Here is a 21044-nt window from a genome sequence, read left to right on the forward strand (position 1 = left end):
CTTTTTTATTTAAACACTTTACACTTTTACTCATTTTATATTCATATTCATTGTTAAAACTGTTTTTTTTTTTATTAAATAGGAAAGTGAAAAATTAAAAAAGATGGAAAATGGAGATGCGGGGTATCGAACCCCGTACCTCTCGCATGCAAAGCGAGCGCTCTACCGTTTGAGCTACATCCCCCTCTGTGGGGTATGTGTTTATATTTAGTAATATTCAATAACTGAAAATGACTTTGAGTTCTATAATAGCTCTTCGCTGAAGAGAGAAGCAAAGAAATTTCAGTCTCCTCCATCTCTATTTTTCCCGCCATGGAAGTCGACTCGCAAAAACAGCTGCAGAGAAAACAATCTACTTACCTCTCTTTAGTAAGTTATTTTCCTTTCTTCTACCCATCACTACCTTTTTAGCTCTTTTTTTTGTCTGTAATATCCTAAAATCTCCTAACATTTGGAAGAAAGTTAATCCCTATTCTTTGGGTTGTAGGATGAGAATTTCGGGATTCAGAAGGAAGTCTACAGAGGCCAACAGTACAGTCAAATTTACTTTGCTCGTCTCCACATGATGAGAACTTTGCTTTATTCCCTTGTTCCCAACTGGAAATCCCATCTCCCCGGTAACCTATCTTTTTTTTTTTTGTTTAATTAAACTTTTTGAATTTTATCAATTTTGGGGTCAAATTTGGGTTTTTTTTTTGGGGGGGGGGGGGGTTTAATTAGTTATAGTCACTCTACTTTATGGGTTTTGGGTTTTGAAATAGGCAGCAGCTTTGGCGAGGTCATCAGTTGAAAGTATTTGTCCAATAGTTTTTATTCTTCGTTTGAGTCATTTTGGATGCTTTGTTGCCTGCTATGGTCGTTAAGGAAATTTGGTAGTTTGCAGTATCTTAGTGTTTTGGGCTTTTGACAGTTAATATAAGAAAACTTTTTGGCTTTGGCTTTTAATTGGCTTTGAGCTTGCTTTGTGATTATTCGGAATATTTTAGAGGTTTTGAGTGATTAGCATGGAAGGTTATATTTGAATTACTTGCATTGTGGCTAAGGGTTACTATTGATACTCATACTCATTTGGGGGGTAGTTTGATAAGAGTATTTCTACTTTTTATGGGTGGATTTCTCATTCAAAAGCTTTTTCAAGGTGACTGCTTGTATTTTGAGAAAATTGGGTTTTCGTAATGCTCTAGGTTTTATTTGCTTATATTTTTCTGGCGTTTTGTTATTAATATCATTTTTGTGTGTATTTGGAATTTTGTTGCCTCCATGGATTCTTTTCACGGAGAATTTTGAAGTACCAAGAACAAGCCAGTTCTCACAATGTTTGTGGATAAAAGATAATGCCATTTTAAATAAATTAGTACTTTTCAGGTTTTAATTTTCAAGGAGTAATTTGAAAGTAATTTCTTTTCTCTTTTGACAGTTTGTACAGTTTTAGGGCTAGAAGAAGGCAAAGAATGCATCATTGTTGGGACCCTTTACAAGCACATGAAACTCAAACCTTGCATTCTTGATGAATACTCTAAGGAGGTATTGTGGTTGTAAATGGTTCTATTTCATTTTGTATGTTGAACTTTAGATGGGAAATTCAATGTTATTTGACTTAAAAAATTCTTTGTATAATTTACAGAGATCTGCTACCCCTCTTGTAAAACCTCATAATTTTATTCATCAAGATGATTATTTGGTTTTGGAAGATGAAAGTGGAAGAGTTAAACTTGGTGGCACCATGCTTTCACCCTCAGTTTATGTAACAGGTCTGTGTTACAATTTATTGACTATATTTTAGAATTTTCTATTTGCATTGACTTGCTTTTGTAAATCCACTGGAAATGAGTGCCTTCGTTGCAAGTGATTGCTTCTAAGTCTTATTTCTAAATTGCCTTTTAAGGCAGTATCAAACTATTAATTGCACTCAAATGCTTCTAAGCCTTGTTTACACGTTACCCTTTAAGGTGGTATCAACCTGTTAATTGCACTCATATGCTCTGGTATCAAACTACGAATTGTTCTTCAGCTTCAATATTTTTATCATAGTATCATGTTTAGAGCTAGAATTATTTGGCTTATCCCATCCTTTGGCCTCTTAAATGCATTCAGTTTTACTCACGTTTTTGCACATTCGTTTTCTTCTGCTTCTTTTAAAATAAAGCTTCTAGCATCTAGAAAATTTCATGTGATTGAGTGATTTCCAACAACCTAGTGTTTATGCATTATGAAGGTCTCATTAGTGGAATTTATGGGTTCAAACAGTATTCTTTTGAAGTATCTTGATTTTGCACTTATATAATACATTTGATAGGTGTTGTTGTTGCGTTGCATGGAAAGGAAACCACAGCGGGAGACTTCTTTGTTGAAGATATTCTGGAAGCTGGGTTACCACCTCAGATTGAGCGGCCGCTCAAATCAAGTATGATCTGAATCCTCCAACCTCCGAAATTTTAAGTTCTTAGCATTTCAAGTTGCATCAGAACTCTGTAAAGGAGCCACTTGTCTGTAGGCTCTAGTCATTACTTATCTTAGATTGGCTGGGTAAAGTGTTTGTCCCTGTTTAAATTAATACTACTGCATGTCTAATTTGCTAAGAAAGTTACAGATGGTTTTTTGAACTGATTTTTGCTTTGTTCGTGCTAAAATAGAGAAAGTTTTAGAACAAGTTGTCAGTTCACCTGTATAAAATAAAAGGTGTAGTCACTTTGACTGTGAGGAAAAGGAGTGACACAATGATCATGAAAATGATTCATCCATAAAAGCTGCAAATATTCTGCTGATTCATGATGTGATTTTCAGTCATCAAATGTCGACAAGCAGGGCTTTCTTTCTCTCTCAACTCTGTATCTGTCTTTGCCATAATCTTTCAGGACATGAGATGTTTTATGTATGTCAAAGCAATCCCAACAAATTCTTCCTTGTTTTGTCTCATATTCACTGCTATGGCTTTTTGTTTACATTTTGAAAGGATTACAAGGAATCATGCCTGCTAGTTGTCTATTGTTTGGTTGCTCCATTTATACATCAGGATAATGGGTTTGAATATTGAGAATGGTAGGAAGAAAATTATCTTGATCATATATTGTTGGACCTTTTCTTAACTTGGATATTTGGATTTAATTTGGCTAATGAACTCAAGGCCGTGTCATTTTATCTCAATAGAATAGGCTGTGTCTTAAAATCTGGCCTTTCTCTGTCCTTAAACAGTGCCTCAAATTCCTCATATTTTGACTGTGGCCAGGAGAAGACAAGTATGTTGTTTTTGTCTCTGGGCTTAGTATTGGGAGCAGCTCTTCTAATCCCCTTCAATTTCAGCTTCTTGTTGACCACATAACAGGGCATCTGGGAGATGAGGAGGTTCTTGCCGATTCTATTATATTCTTTTTTTAAGCCATTTTACTGCATACCTTGTGAATTGTTACAATTTGCTTACTTTAATTTTTGATTGAATAGGAGCAAGGCCTTGCAGCAGAGATAGTTTATCTTGTAATCGCTGGGAACTCTGTTGATATTTCTCACAGACTTCTTAATGGACAGGTAAAAAATTTCCTTATTTTTCTTTAGTCTATTAGTATGGTAAGTCTGTCAACACTATCCTTTTCTGTTATAAATTTTGATCCTTTTTGTTACTTTTTTTTTTTTTCTAAAAATATCATTGGCTTCTTTTCAGGATCTCTCTTCTGATTTATCTGACAGTAATAATAGTCTTATTGTGGATTGTGGATATAGTACTGATCTCCTTTCAAAATTCTCTAATTAAACAATAACCATAATCTGTATCTGTCCTCTCTCCAACCCCAACAAAAAATAATAATGAACTTTGTGTTTAACTAATATTTCAAGGCAAAGGTTTTGACAATAAAATATCACCACTCAATGATTTTATAAACTCCTGAAGGAATCTTATGCTGATAGTTGGATGATAATTTCCTGGGCAGAATTTAACTTCAAAGGACCAGTCAAGGTTGTCTGAGCCAATTAAAGAGCTGGATATTTTGTTGACTCAGGTTTTTTCCTTTCACCATTGTTATGGTCAGCAACTTGAGGTTAGCTTCTTTTAGTTTCCATGCTATTCTTTTTGCTTATTTATTTTTACCTATATTCAGATTGCTGCAAGTTTGCCATTGGATATAATGCCTGGATCTAGTGACCCTGCAAACTTTTCCTTACCTCAGCAGGTTTGCTTTATATGTTGAGAGTATGTTAAATTACAACTTACCTTGTATCCTTTCTAATATCCCACTTCTTTCAGCCTTTGAACAGGTGCCTTTTTCCAGGGTCAGCAACCTATAACACTTTTAGGTCCTGCACAAATCCTCATTGTTTTGAGCTTGATAGCATCAGGTAATACATGGATATGACCAAATTTAAATATTCAGCCTAATTAGATATATGCTGATTGCCGACATTTTGCTCCTTTATTTTCAAGATTTCTTGGAACATCAGGTCAGAATATAGATGATCTCACTAAGTATTCAGAGGCAGAGGATAAACTTGACTTTTTGGAAAGGACATTAAAATGGAGGCATCTGGCACCAACAGCACCTAATACTCTTGGTAAAACTTTAATATGTTATATTTTCAGTCTTAAACTAGTGCAATTTTCATCTTTATGCCTTTTAGTTTGTTAGCTTGGAAATTTTGAGAGGTTGAGCAGATCAGTGAATCATATAGTCTTCAAAAATAAGATGAAGGACTTAATTTATTGAAGAATGTCCCTGATATTATAATTGTAAAATATTGATCCTGAATAATAATATGACATTAACATGTTTCAGATCTTGAGTTTAAAATTAATTAAATAACTATTTTATTTTGCTAAATTAACTTAAATGTAACTGTTTAAAAAACTTTTTTTTTTGTAGTAATTCATTCTGCTTGTCACCCTTAATATATTTTCTGGTTCTGTTACTGCCCCACAGGCTGCTAGCCTGTATTGTTGCGACATATTCACTCAAGAAATCAAGAAACTGATAGATTTATGTCCTCCTTGTGAGCTTTTGTCAATTGTTTAATGCTTTTGTTATCTGACAGGATGTTATCCTTTCACTGATCGGGATCCCTTCCTAATTGATAGCTGTCCTCATGTTTACTTTGTTGGTAAACAGGAAAAATATGAAACTCGCTTGTTAAAAGGTGATTACACCTAAACTTGCACTTATCAATTGAAAGTTACCTTTCAAGAAAAGGCAAAAACAAAAGCAGCATCCTTATTTCATAACCTTTCCAATGAAACACAACTTACTGTTAACTGATGCAGGATTGGAAGGGCAATTGGTAAGACTTATTTGCATTCCTAGATTCTGCGAAACTGGAGTTGCTGTTGTGGTAAGCATTTGTCTCCTTCCAAGATGTTGAAACTAGGAATAAAGTTACCATATTAATTTGCAGATATGCATGCCTGTGTTATGCATTGCCCAGGAAATGAAGATTAACATGTTTGTATTACTTTCTTTATCAATGATGAGTAAATGGAAATAATACAATTTCGTAAATTTTTTCTCATAAACTTTATCAGTTGCGCCCAGAGAAGTAAAAGTTAATACTATAGTTTTTGCAGGTTTAAGGACACAAGCTTTTGTCTTTATTTCTTTCAATTACATGATACTAAGCTTTCTCTGGTAACATGCACCATCCATGCTAATTTTTGTTTTTCTATTTGCAGCTCAACATGAGAAATCTTGAATGTCACACTATAACTTTTGGGACCCAATTCAGCTCATAGCATGGTATGGAGTTATATGACCAATTAGCATTATGTATCTGCTGAACTTTACTAATGAACTATTTATGATCGATTACAATTTGTATGGCCAAAAAGAAGGGAAAAAAAAAGGATCTGTGCAACCTGCGTCGAACAAAGAAAACAATGGTTGTTTTTCTCTCTGTTAATTAAATTACACGAGTGATGAGTAAAACAGAATATGATGGTTTATGTAGGATCTGCCTCCATGTCTCTTCTCGTTGAACATAGATTTTCTTAGAAAGGACATACGGATAGCATAACTCCATTATTAACAAAGAAAGATGTGATATAATGGAGGGTATGTACGGATATGAATGTAAAAGTGGAGAGAAAAGCCATTGATGAAAACAATGGAAAGGAAAAACCTCAAATATAGCGGAGGAAGGAGGTTTGAAGTTTGATCTTCAAGCATTTACTGGGTTTTGTTTGTCCACGAGAATGCTCTACCAGTCTCGTCTGCCTCGCCAATAGTATGAAAATAATTGCGTTTTGACCATGCACTGATAGTTGGGCCGTAAAATGCTAAAATCTGTTCTTAACCATAAATCTGTATTTATCTTGTATAATCTTAGTGATTTTATAAAATGAAATTTTTAATTAAGTGAGAATAATGTGTTGGATAAAAGAAAATTTTGAAACAATAAAATCTTGTTCAGTCCTAATAAAATCTTCACTTGAATCTCCATCAATCCCTTTACTTTCAATCAGATCCCATGCTTTCTGAGCCACCAACAATGTTTTGTCAGGTAAACATGGAGGAGAGCACACTTTACGCACAGACCCCCGACCGAAGTGGAAATTTTAGTTCTATGTGATAATAATCTTTACGTACATTTTAGTCTTTATCAAAAAATCACTATTGTTGTGCTACAAAATCATTCACCCATATATTCATTGTTCAAATAATTCACTTACCCCAACGGTCCATTTCCATTTCCAACATAATATTTTGCCCACACCCCCACCACTTATTTCCCTTCGTGGCAGACATTTCTCTCCCTCTTTCTGCTCTAAACCAAAATCCTTCTTTTTTTAAACAATGGAAGCTGCTGCTAAGTGCTAATGCTAATCCTAGTAATATTCGAGTTCAACATGTGACTAAAAAATCATCTGATGAACTGCTGAGGATGTTTGCTGAACTGGAAGACGATGGTGATAAGGGTTCAACCAAAAGGGAGTTAAGGGTGGTGATTAAACGTTGGAAAAACAATGGTGGCTGAGCGAGCATGAGAAGGGAATCAGGCGGTTATAGTCAGTGTGAGAGTCCTTCAGGCAATGGAAGCAGCAACGTAGTGGAGAGGAAATGGCTTCTTCCTCCTGCGGCGGCCCACATTGCTTAGGCACTTGGGATTGGGAGGTCGCCAGCTAAGAGCTGAGGAAATCAGGAACATCTCCCTCTTTGGCACCATTGAAAAGGAGGTAAGTGTCAAAACACTCGAGTAGTTTGAGCACTCTTATTTCGTGGATTTTCATTTTTTTTTAATAAAAATAAATCTCAAATTGTAGAGGTAATACATAGATGATTAAATGAACAGTTGAAAATTTTAATTATAATATAATAATAATACTTTAATATTGACTATAAGTGATAACCTAATAGCTGCTCTTTGAAGCTATACAATTGGACATATAAGAGGGACTTGAAAATGACCCAAACCAAAATCTTTCATCTCAATTGTTGCAAGTTGATATAAACTATTTTCTTGTGCTAATCAAATTGAAATTATTGACTTCACCACTACAATCATTTTTAAAATACTTAGATCCATATAGTATAATGTAATGAATTAAAGTGACTAATTCCAGTTTTTAATTGTATAAGATAAGAAGAATGTGGTTCATAATTTATCCTTGTTTTAAAAACAACCTAATTAGTATAGGTACCAAACATTTTCAACATCTTCTTATTGGTTTTTTTTTTCCGTTTTTTGGATTGGTATTTCTGTCTTCTTTTATTCTTTATTTATATTGATTCTGTCATATGTCACTAGGCAGGACAAAAAAAAAAGACAAATTATTATTATTATTTTTTATGCAGACATGGCGTAAAACTATTGAAGGAGCTGAAAAAATTTTCATGGAGAAACACTATAACACGTATAGGCGTTTGATTAATAATGTTGTCTGATTAGAGGTCAGAGCTGCCTAGCAAAAGGGAATTTAATTCAGGCCATGCAACACTGGGAGAACAATTTGTATCAATTTGTATATTGGCATCAAAGCATACGTAGTAGTTTTAACCATTCATTTTTTTTTTTTTTTTGTTATCAACAAAATAATTATTCTATGGAAGTCTTAAGTATTTTTTGGTGTGAAAGATATAAATATTTACTTATAGATTTAAAGAACGTTTTAAAAAAAAAAATTCTATGCATTAATCACCGAATTAAATGTTCAAATTTAATATTTTTTTGTGCATTTTACAAAAAATAAAAGAGTGACATGTAAAATGCAGCGTTGGATAAAACTTTATGTGAGTGGCTGTAGGTAAATGGAGTTCAACAGTCAACATTGAACCAGAGAAGAAAAAGATGACCAGTCCATTTCTTTCCTGAACTGGTTTTCATGACTCTGAACTAAACAGACAAATACACATTGCTGCACCTTCAGAATAAAAAAAGAAAATCATATAAGCTCCAAAATTTTCAGGATGTGAAATCAGGTTACTGCTAAAGTTCCAAGCCATCACATCAATGGAGAAAAACACACAGCACTAATATTTACCCACACAAAGATTTTGGAAGTTCCATTAATTGTGGACACTTTAAACACACCCCACGCTCTCCCCGATTCACTTGTCGATTTCATATTGACAAAAGCTACAGAAATCAGCATCCTCTGATTGAATGTCTATAATTTATTGCAAACTGTTTAATTGATTGGTGGCCTTTTAGATTAAGATTGAGATGATTTTATAGGTAAGCTAAAACACATTGACAAGCTTGTGATACAAAAGAAAAGCCTCGGTTTCACATGCCACAATGTCACGTGATTTTGGGTCTTTTTTAGTTTTGGAAAATAACATAACTCTACCACCACCGTCACAACGACATCCTATTTCCTTTCCCCCAATATTTATAAAAACAAGTAGTAACTGTTGACCCACCTAATCCTTCACACCTGTTTTCCTTCAATCTGTTTTCCCCTACTAAAATTATGTTTTCTTTGGTTTGTGTTCAATTTAGATTTTGTAATTTATGTCATCGAATCATATAAAATATTTTATTTATATCATATTTTATATAAAAATAATATATTTTAATTTATATTGATATAAAAATATAAAATATAATTTTTTTATTTTATTAAATTTATTTATAATTTTTTTAAAATTTTAAATAATATTTTTTTTATCTTTTATTTATTTTATTTTCATATTATATTATCATATCATATTTCAAATTATCATATCTAATTTAATTTTTAAAACTCGTTTGCATTATTTTGTGCCAATAGTAAGAACTTTCATAAACCTCGTATGTTAATGAGAAAATTGGGATTTTATTTGCAATAAAAAAAGAATAGAAGGAAATTATCTCAAACAAATGTACGTATATTAGTTCATTGACTCTCAAAAATAAATTGTTTATGTTTTAAGTACGTGTAAGTATCACGAATTTAAGGAAGAGTTATGAATCTCACATTGGATATAAAAGTAAAGTCACTGAGGTATAAAAGAGTTCACACCATTTTTTTCTTGTGAGTCACTTTTTGTATGATAAAATCGTGAAGTCATAGAGGTCAAAACGGACAATATCTTATAAAAGTATGAATCATTGTAGGTAGGTTGATCCGGGACATCGAAAGAGTAGATGCTTGGGTTCTGAAGTTGCATGGGTCTGAAACTTAAGTCTCGACCTCTGATAAGTGATATCAGAGCTAACCCTAAACTGTTCAATCCACCCCAAGCGTCTCGAGGAAAATAGACAAGGTGGTCAACCTCCGTAATGAAAGCGTTATAAGATTGGATGGGAAAAAATATTACGGACTTAAAAGAAGTAGGCACGGTGACCAGCCTTTGTGATGAAGGCGTCACGAGGTTGGGTGGAGGAGAATGTTACGGACTTAAAGATGAGGTTGGATGATGGAGAATATCACGGACTTAAAGAAGAGTCTTGAATCCCACATCGAACGTAAAATGAAGGTTATTGGGATATAAAAAGGTTCATACCATTTTTTTTTTGTGATATGTCTTTTAATATCAAAAAGACAAAAAGCAGACAATACCTCATAAAGTTATGAATCGTGATAGATAGGTTGATCCGAAACATCAAAATACTTCACAAGATTATGAACCGTAACAAATAAGTTGATCTGAAACATCAAAAAAATAAATGCTCAAATCTTAAAATCACACGAATCTAAAATTTTAATCTCGATCCGTGACACAGGTTCATCTCTTTGACGAATTTCTTAACATTTGTACAATATAATTGTTTTTATGCACAGTATTAAAACTCAATTTTTAGATTTTACAATTTTTGAAAGACATTAAATTTATTGGTTCTATAAATTACAACTTAAAAAACTCATTGATAAATCACACCTCAAGTCCATATCAACATGATATAAACACTAGCACAAAAAAATTTAAGTCCACTTTTATTAGAATTCGATGATAATTGATGAAATAAATAATTTAAAAATTTAATGTAAAATTTAAATTTTAAAAATCAAACACAAAAACAAAATATTATCCAAAAATTTCTATCTAACATCTATAAAAGCTCCCAAAAGAGAAATGATAGAAAAAAGATTTAAACATGAGTTGTTCTTCTTCTTCTGTTTAGCTGAGGTGTGCAATTTAATTTGTTTCTACAAAAGGAAAATGCACATACTCTGGGTTTGGATGTTGTAACTTATGTTGCATTAGATTCAAAATTTGGTAATTTTTTATATTAATTTTGAACATTCAAGCATCATGTTCATGTAAATAAATATAAAAGTAACGAAGTATTCAAGAAAAAAATTTTGATTTACCGTTAAAATATTAAAACTTTAATTTAATTTGTATCAGATTCAACGTTCGATAACATTTAAAAAAAAAAAAAAAAGAAACAAAGGAAATAAAGAGGTCCCAGATCTGGGGTCATCGTCTGATGGCTTCATCGTAAGAACAGAAAAGAAATGAAAAGGGCAAACTTTCTGTTTTAGAAAAAGAAAGAAAAAACAACGAAAAGTATTGCTATTTGCTCATAGGTGTTGTCAACTTTTCTTTCCCTCTGCAAGCAAAGCTCTCTTCCTTTTTACAATACAAGAAAAAAAAAGGAAAAATGTCCATTTTTTTTCTCTACTATTCTCTCTAAAATACACCCACTTTCTCTTTGTCTCCCTGATCCATCAAATTCTTCATCTTTTCTTTCTTGTATTTTTACATTTCTTCTTCTTCTTCTTCAAATTGTCCTCACTTTCCAAGAAACCCAAACCAGAATTCACTTACTTTGATTAAAAAAACTTGTGGGTTCTCAGAAATTTTCACTATCCAAACCTTAAAAACCCATCTTTTATTATAATTGTTATTTTATTTTCAACCCATTTTTTGCTTTCAAAGTGAAAAGTTCAAAAAAGGGTATTGTTTTTAAGGGAAATGAGGGATGTTTTCATGGTTGGCAAGGATAGCTCTCGCCTGTTGGAGACCAGTGAGTCGATATGCCCGTATGAACAAGGATAATAATAATAGTAATAATGATGAACTTGAAGAAGATTCTTCTTCCTTACGTGATTCACTTCTTTGGTGTAAAGACCTTGAAAAACACGCTTATGGTGATTTCTCCTTTGCTGTTGTTCAAGCCAATGAGATTATTGAAGATCATAGTCAAGTTGAAACTGGAAAAGATGCTACTTTTGTTGGTGTCTATGATGGACATGGTGGCCCTGATGCTTCTCGCTTTATCTCTGATCATCTCTTTCAAAATTTGATTAGTAAGTTCTCTTCTTTTTTTTTTATTATTATGAATGCTTTCTGTTTTGGTGGATTGTTGGTTGAGATGTTTAGGAATTTCTTCCATGTGGATTTTTTTGCTTTTCTTTCTGTTGGTTTTGTTAGTTTGTGCTAATCATGTGTTTCTTGGATGAATTTTCGGGTAATGAGTTGAGTTCTTGGGAGTTTTTTTATCCTTGGTGTTTTGTCTTCGTTGTAATTTTTCTGTACATATGGCGGTAATGTTATCAATTTTGTGACTCTGATGCGATGGATGTTTGTGGTTTGTCTTTTTTTTAACTTTCTTCAGTCTTAATTTTTGGCAATCTTCTGCTAATATAAACAACTTGTATGTATTTTTGACTTTTTGAGCCATCTTAGAAGCATTATTTGCTTAGATTTTTCTGGATTCTTATGTGTCTGTTGGAAACATATTTGTCTATTTATTTACTTATTTATTTATTTCCTTTTTCATATTTGTTTGAATGACATTATTGTTGATATCCGCACTAGTTTTCATATTGGAGTAGGCTGTGCCTGTGATAGATGTTGGTTTGGAGCAACCTTATGTGAATTTTTATTTGTCTGTTTGTCTATTTTCTTGGACCTTACTGATAAAATGATGTGATGTCACACTGAGTTGGATTTTATTTGGAATTCTAACTATGGTAAATGAAAATTTTGTTTTTTAATATAAAACTATTATGGTTTAAATATAATGTCAAGTTGTCAACAAACAAAGTATCTTACAGTTGACTTTGGAATCTCAACATTTGCTTAAAAAAGTAAGATCATCAAAAATTGAGAACATTTGGAGCTTTAGTTCCACATTAATATGGTTAAAGATATGTACGAAGGAGTTGTAATGAATGTGAGAACATTTAAGGGTTTGACTGATAGCTTTTCTATTATCTCAAGATTGCATCAACGCTCAACAGTAAGTCTTTTTCTTTTTGCATTAGTTATGGATGAGTTCACTGGACATATTCAAGATAAGGTAACATGGTGTATGTTATTTGTCGATGATATAGTCTTACTTGCTGAAACTAATGATGATCTTAACGCAAAATTAGAATTATAGAGACATACGCTAGAGTTTTCAAAGCTTTAAATTGAGTAGATATAAAAGTGAATATATGGAATGTAAGTTTAATAGTCATAGGGAAGCAGGTGCTAATGTGATTAAGTTGTTGGGTAAGGTAGTACCAAAGAGTGGTCATTTTCGATATTTGGGATCAATTATTCAAAGTGATGTTGAAATAGAAAGGGATGTAAATCATAGGATTCAAGTAGGATGAGTGAGAGGGTGAAGTGCATCGGGTATGTTATGTGATTGCAACATACTTTTAAAGTTAAAGTGGAAGTTGTATAAAACAACTCTAAGGCCTGCATTGTTATATAAGACTGAGCGTTGGCCCGTTAAGAAACAACGAGAAGAAAATGAACGTAGTTGAGATGAGAATGCTTAGATGGATGAGTGGTAAGACTAGAAAAGACAAAATCAGAAATGAAGAGATTTGAGGAAAATTAAGGGTAGTCTAAATTGAGAAAAAGATGAGATAGGACCATTTGAGATGGTTTTGACATGTGAAACGTAGGCCTATTTGTGCACCAGTTAGGAGAAATGAGCTTCTAGATTTGGAAGAGACCAAACCTTATAGAGACAGACTATGAAAGACGTGGATGCAAGTAATAAGAAATGATATAAGGGTTAAGGAGGTAGATGAAAAAGTTGTTTTCTATAGAAATGAGTGGCGCAAGAAGATTCAAAACTACCATCTAACATGATTCTTTTTTTTTTGGCCTTTCATATAGCCGACCTTAGAGTTATGGGATATAAAGCTTTATTTGTTGTTATAGTTGTTATTTTAAAATGCATCTTACATATCATTCAACAGGACTCGCTCAAGCAAATGGAACCATTTCTGAAGATATTCTTAGAAGTGCTTTCTCCGCAACTGAAGATGGGTTTCTTACTCTTGTACGTAGGACATGTGGAATAAAACCCTTAATTGCAGCCATTGGATCTTGTTGTCTGGTTGGAGTTATATGGAGGGGGACATTATACGTTGCTAATTTGGGCGATTCTCGAGCTGTAATTGGCTATTTAGGTAGATCAAATAAGATAGTTGCTGAGCAGTTGACTAGAGATCACAATGCAAGTATGGAGGAGGTCAGACAGGAACTCAGGTCACTGCATCCGGATGATTCTCATATTGTTGTTATGAAGCATGGAGTATGGCGTATTAAAGGCATCATTCAGGTATGAGCCCTTCATTGTCATCTGCTTTCCATGTCTTACGCTATGATGCATGTGTGTTGTTATTTATGGGGACCAGCAACAGGACAAAAAAAGAATGGCTTACTTTTTTAATTGAATCTCGATACAAAAGCAATAATTGAGCATAATTTGCTTGCATATGTTTTTAAGATTGTTTGGAATAGTTACACCCCTGAATAAATCAATTCAAGCTAGTCTTGTTTAGTTTAGTTTACTGGTCTATGATTATCAGGGGATTGGATGAATGTTTTGGTCCTATGGCTATGGAATCATCAAATATCAGATTATTAGTTGAAATGTTGATGTTTGGCTTAGGTTGCAGGGGAAACCATTCCCCCCCCCCCCCCCCTTTTTTTTTTTTTTTTTAATTTCCTTTCATTGGTTATGAAATCCTGTCATCAGACTTCATTACTTGGATTACAGTCTATGTTATTCAGTCAATTTCTCTCTCTCTCTCTCTCTCTCACTTAAATGGATTCAGGGGCTTATTGATGCCATATGCACATTACTCATAGGTCTTTGTAGCATGGGTTCCCATGGTTTAGCCTTTCTGTTTATTCATAACAAAGTTGTAGCCCTGTCAAGGAGTTCATAATAAAGGTTTTAAAGCAAAATTGGAATGTCAAGGAGTTGATTATGTGGTTTGCAGAAACCATCTCAAAATCTAGTACTTCTTGTTGTGCAATATCGATTGCATCCCTAGGAAATTTCTTTTGCTGATGGTTACTGAAGTTTTAAGCTATATCTAGTTATCTGTTCCTCTAGAAAAGTGTCCTCTCAAGGTACACCGTTTGGCATTTTCCTGCTCCAGATCTCTTGATGATGGCAGCCTGCTTTTGTTTGAGATGCTAGCAGTTATATAATTGATGGCCATAACCATCTTTGTAAATCAAAGGTGTAATAGGGTCCATTTAGGAAATACTCCAACTTTTCTTGATCAACTCATTGCTTTTACTGATATGGTACAATAAGCATATTCAGCAGCTTTGCATCAGAGTTGGTTCTTAATATTAAAGTATATCTTCAAAACTCAGAGGTCAATATGATGTTGATTTGCTTGCGAAACATTTTAGTGGAATCCACTTGTGTTTTGACTTGTCTATCTTTTTTGATGTTTGCCTATGAACTGGTATCAGGTATCTAGATCTATTGGAGATGCATACTTGAAGCGACCAGAGTTTTCTGTTGATCCTTCTTTCCCACGATTTCACCTCTCTGAACCCATTTGTCGACCTGTGCTAACAGCAGAACCATCCTTGTGCTCCAGAGTTTTACGGCCTAATGATAAGTTTCTCATTTTTGCATCCGATGGACTCTGGGAACATTTGACAAATCAGCAGGCTGTCGAGATTGTGTACAACTATCCACGAGCAGTAAGTGCTATTTTTAGTGTAACTTCTTTTTATCATTCAACTTTGATTCTCTTATTGAACACACACTCCTCCAATGTTAGGGAATTGCAAGAAGGCTTATTAAAGCAGCTTTAAATGAGGCAGCTAGGAAAAGGGAGATGAGATATGATGATCTTAAGAAGGTTGATAAAGGGATTAGGCGGTTTTTCCATGATGATATCACAGTTGTTGTCGTCTTCATCGACCATGAGTCGCTGGCTACAAAGATATCTGTTCCAGGGCTGTCTGTACGAGGGTTTGTTGACACCATTGGACCCTCAAACTTCAACATTTTTTAAGGATTGATGTAAATCAGCAAATGCATGGTGTCTATCGTCTGAATTAATTAATAGCTTGTCCCTTGAAATAATCAGTGGGGTTGTGGTGAAGTTAAGCAAGTTTCTGTATGAATTTTATTCTCTTTTTTTTTTTTCCAACATGTAGTTGTTTCTGAATTACAGATGTTGAGATTTTAATTTAAATCTTGAGATGAGATTAGGCTATTTTTAAACTTCCAAGGCAGTTTCTATACAATTCCAAACACGTCAAGACCATCAAGAACTTCTTAGTTGGCAATGGCATACAAGAAATAAAAAATTTAAGATAATATTGATTATATAGAAAACATTATAGAAAAAGAGTACAAGAATTGGTCTTGTATTACATTAAATAAAGGCTTGTGAAATAATAATGAAAATAATTCCTGATTCAATCCAAAACCAAATCAGTAACAAAACACAACTCCTCTACAATCAAATAGTAGTGTAAAAGAAAAAAAAAATTGAATCGCTCCTTGTTTATCTTCTGGACATCAACAGTGGAAAACATAGGAAACCAAAAAAAAGGAACGGAGGAAACAAAAAAAAAAAAAGATAAGATAGCAACCACTTGATTTATAAGCCTTGCCGTGATACAAAATATGTACCGTATATCTCTTCATCCCAACCCTTGCCTTGCGTGCGTAACTAGAAGCATTTCCTGTGGACAATTGATGGCCCAGACTCGTCATACTCTGCCTTTGCAATCCACATCTGCAAAGAAAATGTCCACATTCAAATTTATTTTTTCTTTAATATATAAAAATCTGGATTTTTTCGAGTACTATCAAAAGAAAATGCCAGGAATGAACATTGTCTAAACTATTCTCCATCAGCCATCAGTTCAAAACATGACGGTTTATTGCTATCCAGAGCAAGCAGTTCTATCATATATTATGTAGTAAACACAATAAATTGTAAGTAGATAGTCATTTTACCATATGGTTTGTAACAAAGAATGACCAAAGTTGTTTATAAGTATATGTATTAAACTAAACTGTTATGAGAAATTAAAGAGTAGTAAAGTGATACCGAAGCATGTTTATGTAAAACACAAGATTCTAAAGAACCATAAAGGTATCAACCAAGATGGAATTTGTTTTTCAAAGATAAAAAGAGACAATACCTGCTGGAAGGTGCTGAGGGATGCCAAAATGGAGCCTCCAATCCAAACACTATACTTCCTCTCGGGTGGTGCAACCACTTTAATCTTCATGCTGCTTGGAGCTAATGCTGTGATTTCTTTGCTCATCCTGTCAGCAATTCCGGGGAACATAGTGGAGCCACCACTGAGGACAATATTTCCGTAGAGATCCTTCCTAATATCAACATCACACTTCATGATAGAGTTGTATGTGGTTTCATGAATGCCAGCAGCTTCCATCCCAATCATGGATGGCTGGAAGAGGACTTCTGGACAGCGGAATCGTTCAGCTCCAATGGTAATAACCTGTCCATCTGGTAGCTCATAGCTTTTCTCCACAGCAGGGCTGGTTTTTGCTGTCTCCAGCTCTTGTTCATAGTCAAGAGCGATGTAAGCTAGTTTCTCCTTCACGTCCCTCACAATTTCCCGCTCAGCAGTAGTTGTGAAAGAATAACCACGCTCCGTTAAAATTTTCATGAGGGCATCTGTGAGATCACGACCAGCTAGGTCGAGACGCAAGATGGCATGTGGGAGAGCATAGCCTTCATAGATAGGAACTGTGTGGCTTACACCATCCCCAGAGTCCAAAACAATACCTAAACAATAACCGTGCAGATTAGGGCAAGAGTGACCATGAAACATGCTTGTTCAGAAAAACAATCACTTCTAAAACAAGTCAAAAAAATATACTTAGTGGTTAGACCATGGTTAATTCTTTAACATTAGGAATAAAGGAATGCTAGAGATAATTTATTGTGTTCATGGAAACGGGAATTTCAAGACACCTGACATTCATGTAAGCAAGCTATTACAAGAGCTATATGCATATATGAAATGTCAAGTGATATGTTTATATAGGCTTCCATGGATCTTGATTTACCATGCTTGATCATGACTGATGAAGTCAACAAACTTGTGTTTCTAACAAGATCTAGGCAAGAAGATTACCAATTTCAAACATTACCTAAATTTTCTATTAACCATTTTCGGATATAAATCTTGACCTATGATCAGATGGATATAATTTCCCATGCATAAAGTTGAAAATCAAGAAGCAAATGGTGGAAGTGCTTACCTGTTGTACGACCACTGGCATACAAGGAAAGAACAGCCTGGATAGCAACATACATAGCAGGGGTGTTGAATGTCTCGAACATAATTTGAGTCATTTTCTCACGATTGGCCTTGGGGTTAAGAGGTGCTTCTGTGAGGAGAACTGGATGTTCCTCAGGGGCAACTCGAAGCTCATTGTAGAAGGTATGATGCCAGATTTTCTCCATGTCATCCCAATTGCTAACAATACCATGCTCAATTGGGTACTTCAATGTCAAAATACCTCTTTTCGATTGAGCTTCATCTCCCACATAAGCATCTTTTTGGCCCATACCCACCATCACACCTGTGTGACGTGGGCGACCGACAATGCTAGGGAACACAGCTCTTGGAGCATCATCTCCAGCAAATCCAGCCTGAAAAGTTTGACATCAATCAGCATCTAAAACACCGGTCAAGCAAACTAATATGATACTATCACCATATTTGCAATAAAAGGAAGTGGAGATCGGATGAATGTTTACCTTGACCATTCCAGTCCCATTGTCACAAACAAGAGGCTGAATATCCTCGTTTTCTGCCATTTTCTATCGCCTGTCTCACACAAATAGGAGACCAACATCAATAACCATATATAATATAAAATGATCCCATATCAGAATTTTATACATCCCATCACTACAAGCTACTTGTAAGATGCGGCACAATTAATCCGCTGAGACTATACAATTTAAAACGCGTAGCCGAAAATGACATCATATTTAATCAAAAACAAGGAATAACACTAGCATTATTCCTCCATCGTCAACTGAAAAAAAACTCCAATTGAGGAATCCAACATGCAAATGTTCAATCCAACTGTTGATCTAACTCCTCAAACCAATAGACTTGTTTTTTCTTTTTCAAAAATCAGAAAATATGAGGATGAAAATTCACATTCTGTAACATGATAATGCAGCAAAATCATCAATAACTAAACGCAAAATTGGGTAAAAATTCGGAAGTTTACATTAAAAGGAGCCTGAAGTTGAAGATCTAAGAATCGAAATCCAATCTAATTAGTACCAAAAATTGATAGAATAAAATCAGATGAAACAAACAAAAAATTAAATTCAAAAATAAAGAAAAAAAGAAGTACCTTTTCTCTCTCTCTCTCTTGCTGTTTTAACGGACTGTTGAGCTATGCGGGATTATGCAGTTAAGGTGCCCGCCCTCTTTGTTTTAAGAAAGGAAGGTGGTGCAAATGAAACTCCGCTTCAAATGTAAATTCACCTCAAATTCGATTTCGTCAAATCTTGGCCGTCCGTTTACCCTGTCCCATCTAACGACCCCATTTCTCGTCACGTTCATGGTGGAAACAGCTGGCTCCCTTTCGGTTTACCAATCTGTGTGGACGGATCTACCTCTCTCTTTAAATAGATTGCCCTTTTTGTAGTACTAAGAGAAAAATATTAAACTCAACTAGGACTTAGATGTCAACTGGGAATTCCTTTAGGGGCAAATTAGTCCTTCAAAGGGCCTACTAAATAAAGAAAAATTTCTAAATTAAATTCCTTTTTGATCACTTTATTGTCTGATTAATTATACACAGGAACATGAAAAAGAAAAAAAGAAAAAGCAGGCAATCTGCCAACTCAGCATTCAGTTCCCAACCGTTCAGAGTTGATGTCCCAACTCTGCCTTTGTCCGTCATTCACCTGCGGTCACTTCCACCTACACTTGTCTGATCCTCCTCTATTCTCTCGACTATAAAGCGGGTTAACGTTGACCGTCAAAAATGTTATTGAACGGAAGATTTGGAGTTTGAATATATGCAGCATATTCAACGAAAACGTGCGATACATTACCGTCAAATAGAAACGCACAACGTGGTCGCGAATCTCGGACACCGGGGTTTAGAAGTTTGACCAAGTCAAAATTTCTTTTCTAAAAGGATTGGAAATTTGATTTATAGAAAATATAATTATACATTTAAAAAAAAAAAGAGCTTATTGGATTTTTTTCGTTCACCCTTTAAGATGTCTTTGTATTCAAATTTTAACTATTAATTTTTAATATTCTCATAAAAAATTTTCAATATAATAATTTGTATGTGATTCTTTAGTTATAAAGATATTTTTTCTCCAATTAATTCTCATATTTTGTTGTTTAATTGATCGAAATATATAGGTAGAAATAATTTTTTTTATTTTTAAAAAGTTATTTTGTTTATTTGAACAATAAAAAATTTGAATTATACACGTTAAATGAAAAATCATATATCAATAAAAGGAATAAAATATTTTAGCGCATGATAAAACTCAAGTTTAAACCTCTTTCATAAAAATAGAGTTAAAATACTAATATTTATTTCGTTGATATTTTTAATTTTAATTAATATAAGAGAAATTATTTAATAGTGACAATAAAGTTTTTTAATTTTAAAAATAAAGTTAAGATGATAACATATATTTTATTTTTTTGAAATTAAATTTTTATTATTTAAATATATATTAAAAAATATATATTATTATCTTAATCTTATTTATAAAATTAAAAAATTTTACTAACAATATATTTTATAATTTCTCTTAATGTAATTACCTCAGTTCTTTCGTGCCGTAATTGTTGTAGTTGGAAACGGACCAAAACACATTTCTACTATAATCATGCTTCTTCCCATGGAAAAAACGTAATTATTGGATCAAATTAGAGTTTCCTTTGGCATACGTTTATATGATAAAATTTTATACGGAGGTATTGTGGGTGAAATTCATAAAATTTTTTACTAAACGCAAATCAATAAAAATTAAAATTAAAAATTAAAACAAAAATTTAATAAATTTTAATAAAAATTTAATAATATGTCAAAAAAATATTTATAATTTAAATTTAATAAATATTTATTTAACGGTAAAAAATTTATCAAAAAAATATCAAATTTTATTAATTTTTTTCCAAATTTATATATTTAATTAATGTAATAAATTTTTTTATTAAATTTTTATTAAATTATTTTTAATAAAAAACTTCAGCCACGTCTTTTTCACGTTTATTCATGTAAACCGTTTCTTACTTTTAGTTTATCGGCAGCTAACACCTCATGATTGGCCCCACACAATTGCAAAGAGAAACCTTCTTCTGTTATTTTATTACCAGGTGGGGTGCTGCATGTCGTTATAGGTTAAATTTTTATTGTTTTGTTATTTTTATTCATTATTTTAATTT

General features: G+C 33.4%; 3 protein-coding genes, 1 non-coding gene and 1 pseudogene across 7 annotated transcripts; 3 read left to right on the top strand and 2 right to left on the bottom strand.

The window, feature by feature from the left end:
* Nucleotides 1-111: 111 nt before the first annotated feature.
* TRNAA-UGC (transfer RNA alanine (anticodon UGC)) lies at nucleotides 112-184 on the bottom strand. The gene has a single exon. It is a non-coding gene; the product is annotated as a tRNA-Ala (tRNA).
* Nucleotides 185-222: 38 nt separating this feature from the next.
* LOC111295052 (DNA polymerase delta small subunit-like) lies at nucleotides 223-5925 on the top strand. Of its 3 annotated transcripts, none has more exons than XM_022888403.2 (14): nucleotides 223-369; nucleotides 488-617; nucleotides 1418-1524; nucleotides 1625-1751; nucleotides 2297-2404; nucleotides 3227-3342; nucleotides 3439-3522; nucleotides 3924-3992; nucleotides 4092-4163; nucleotides 4238-4329; nucleotides 4415-4542; nucleotides 5020-5121; nucleotides 5246-5313; nucleotides 5651-5925. In XM_022888403.2, the coding sequence occupies exons 1-14, from the start codon at nucleotides 313-315 to the stop codon at nucleotides 5708-5710; spliced, it is 1320 nt and encodes a 439-aa protein (XP_022744138.2). In that variant the 5' UTR covers nucleotides 223-312; the 3' UTR covers nucleotides 5711-5925. The 3 variants fall into 3 exon arrangements, with proteins under 3 accessions (XP_022744138.2, XP_022744139.2, XP_022744140.2); XM_022888404.2 differs by having other exon boundaries at nucleotides 244-369; nucleotides 1427-1524; XM_022888405.2 differs by lacking the exons at nucleotides 1418-1524; nucleotides 1625-1751 and having other exon boundaries at nucleotides 244-369.
* Nucleotides 5926-6022: 97 nt separating this feature from the next.
* On the top strand, nucleotides 6023-7969 carry LOC149515132 (uncharacterized; annotated as a pseudogene). Its single transcript, XR_016327298.1, has 4 exons — nucleotides 6023-6029; nucleotides 6440-6477; nucleotides 6571-7150; nucleotides 7770-7969. The product of XR_016327298.1 is annotated as an uncharacterized LOC149515132 (transcript).
* A 2900-nt stretch (nucleotides 7970-10869) lies between these two features.
* Nucleotides 10870-15826, top strand: LOC111293934 (putative protein phosphatase 2C 25). Its single transcript, XM_022887004.2, is given in 5 exon segments — nucleotides 10870-11653; nucleotides 13550-13914; nucleotides 15069-15305; nucleotides 15386-15613; nucleotides 15616-15826. Coding segments are annotated over 5 exon segments (1212 nt in total). The 5' UTR covers nucleotides 10870-11325; the 3' UTR covers nucleotides 15670-15826.
* Nucleotides 15827-15913: 87 nt separating this feature from the next.
* LOC111293935 (actin-97-like) lies at nucleotides 15914-19178 on the bottom strand. Its single transcript, XM_022887005.2, has 5 exons — nucleotides 18976-19178; nucleotides 18362-18431; nucleotides 17860-18253; nucleotides 16767-17380; nucleotides 15914-16354 (listed from the first exon to the last, which is right to left on the bottom strand). Exons 2-5 carry the CDS (start codon nucleotides 18419-18421, stop codon nucleotides 16289-16291), a joined length of 1134 nt encoding a protein of 377 aa, XP_022742740.1. The 5' UTR covers nucleotides 18422-18431; nucleotides 18976-19178; the 3' UTR covers nucleotides 15914-16288.
* Nucleotides 19179-21044: the final 1866 nt, after the last annotated feature.

Source organism: Durio zibethinus, chromosome 14 (genome assembly GCF_047325235.1).
Source record: "Durio zibethinus cultivar Kanyao isolate XHJ-2024 chromosome 14, ASM4732523v1, whole genome shotgun sequence".
Taxonomy (NCBI): Eukaryota; Viridiplantae; Streptophyta; class Magnoliopsida; order Malvales; family Malvaceae; genus Durio; species Durio zibethinus.